This window comes from Morus notabilis, unplaced genomic scaffold, assembly GCF_000414095.1.
Source record: "Morus notabilis unplaced genomic scaffold, ASM41409v2 Scaffold9802, whole genome shotgun sequence".
NCBI lineage: Eukaryota > Viridiplantae > Streptophyta > Magnoliopsida > Rosales > Moraceae > Morus > Morus notabilis.
This window is the reverse complement of record NW_010358876.1, coordinates 1-1,576: the sequence shown is the minus strand read 5'-3', so window position 1 is coordinate 1,576 and position 1,576 is coordinate 1. Positions and strand designations below refer to the sequence as shown.

The following is a 1,576-nucleotide window of genomic DNA, read 5'->3' as shown; positions in this document are numbered from 1 at the left end:
AAAAAAAAAAAAAAAAGAAGAAGAAATTATGCCATATTGAATTTTTATTTTCAGAAAGAACATGTCATTTGGGAAAAGTTCTAACATAGAAAGGAGACTTTCACAATTTATCCTTTACTTTTACGCATCATGCCTTGATTATGTACAATATTCTAAGTGATGCTTGCTGAATCTGTTTTGTTACAGCATTTAGATAATTTAAAAAGAGTCGATCTGTCGGGCTCCATGTACCTAACTCAAGTTCCAGATCTCTCACTTTCTCCAAATCTTGAGAGCATAACACTTCAGTACTGCGTACGTTTGATCGAAGCTCCGTCATATATCGAACATCTTGAGAAGCTTAAAGAGCTTTCTCTCATAGGCTGCCCATCCCTTTGCAAGCTATCAGCGCTTCCAAGGAATTTAAGAACATTAAAAGTGCTCACTGGACCAATTCAGCTTGATCAAACCGATTGTTCTTGTAGCAACAACATTACATGGTATCCCTCTTTTGAGTTTTCATCAAAGTTGGAAAGATTTCCAATCATCCCAGAGCTCATCAAGTCCATAAGGACTCTCAAATTAGATTTTGCGGCAATTAAAGAGCTGCCTTCGTCAATAAGCAACTTATCCGGGCTCAAAACATTAAGCCTGAAATTTTGCCAAAATCTTGAGTTTCTCCCTGATAGCATCCATTGTTTAAGGTCTTTACGCAAACTCAAAATTGCTTTTTGTCGAAATCTTAAATCATTACCAATACTTCCTTCGTCGTCTCTAATATTTCTTGATGCGACGTGTTGCGCCTCGTTGAAGACGATGTCAAATTCAGTAACTTCGATCAAACAAAATTGGGATGATCTCCATAATAGACGATATAAGTGGGAAGAGTTCAAATTTTGGGGTTGCGGAATGTTGGATGAGAACGCACACAATGCTCTTATGGATGAAGCACTGTTTAGAATTTTGCGTTTGGCAACTTTAGTAAATAAATACGGACTCTATCATAATGCTCTTGATGAAGATGAAGGTGACACGTTGGCGCGGGTATGTCTCTCTTCTTTTTAATTACAAGTTAAGATTTAGTGGGAGTGTTAAAATAATAATGTTGGTTCTCTCTCTACTATGGTATGTACAGGTATATAATAAAATTTTCTGGTCAGAAAGCAAAATTCCGAGGTGGTTTAGTCATAAGAGTGAGGAATCTTCGATATGTATGAACGTTCCACATCCTGATCAATGGTATAACAACAGCTACTTGGGTCTTGCCGCTTGCGTCATTGTTGAGTTCGATGACCTCTCAACGACTAAACCGATCTCTTTAGAAGTTTATTGGGAGTCCGTTTACACGTTCCCTAATGGAGATTCATGGAGTCAGAGAAGAGTTGTGCAATTTGATCTTTCATATGAATATCATGTTCATGGTATTCGTGAATGTTGTACTACTCTTTTCGAGGATTTAATTCGCGAAGATCTTCATTATGACTCCGTGAATAATTCCAAACACGTGTTTCTTTTTATGGACAATACTTATGGTGAGTTCCTTATATCGGACAATGGGAAACTTGATGCAAATGGGAATAAGTTCCCCCGTGCCGCC

At 37.7% G+C, this 1,576-nt stretch overlaps 1 protein-coding gene across 1 annotated transcript; it reads left to right on the top strand.

Moving 5' to 3' along the window:
* Nucleotides 1-159: 159 nt before the first annotated feature.
* LOC112090695 (disease resistance protein RML1B-like) lies at nucleotides 160-1,511 on the top strand (the record flags this gene model as incomplete). Its single annotated transcript, XM_024162605.1, has 2 exons — nucleotides 160-1,023; nucleotides 1,115-1,511. Coding segments are annotated over exons 1-2 (1,261 nt in total), but the record flags the coding sequence as incomplete, so codon positions are not given.
* Between the last annotated feature and the right edge of the window lie 65 nt (nucleotides 1,512-1,576).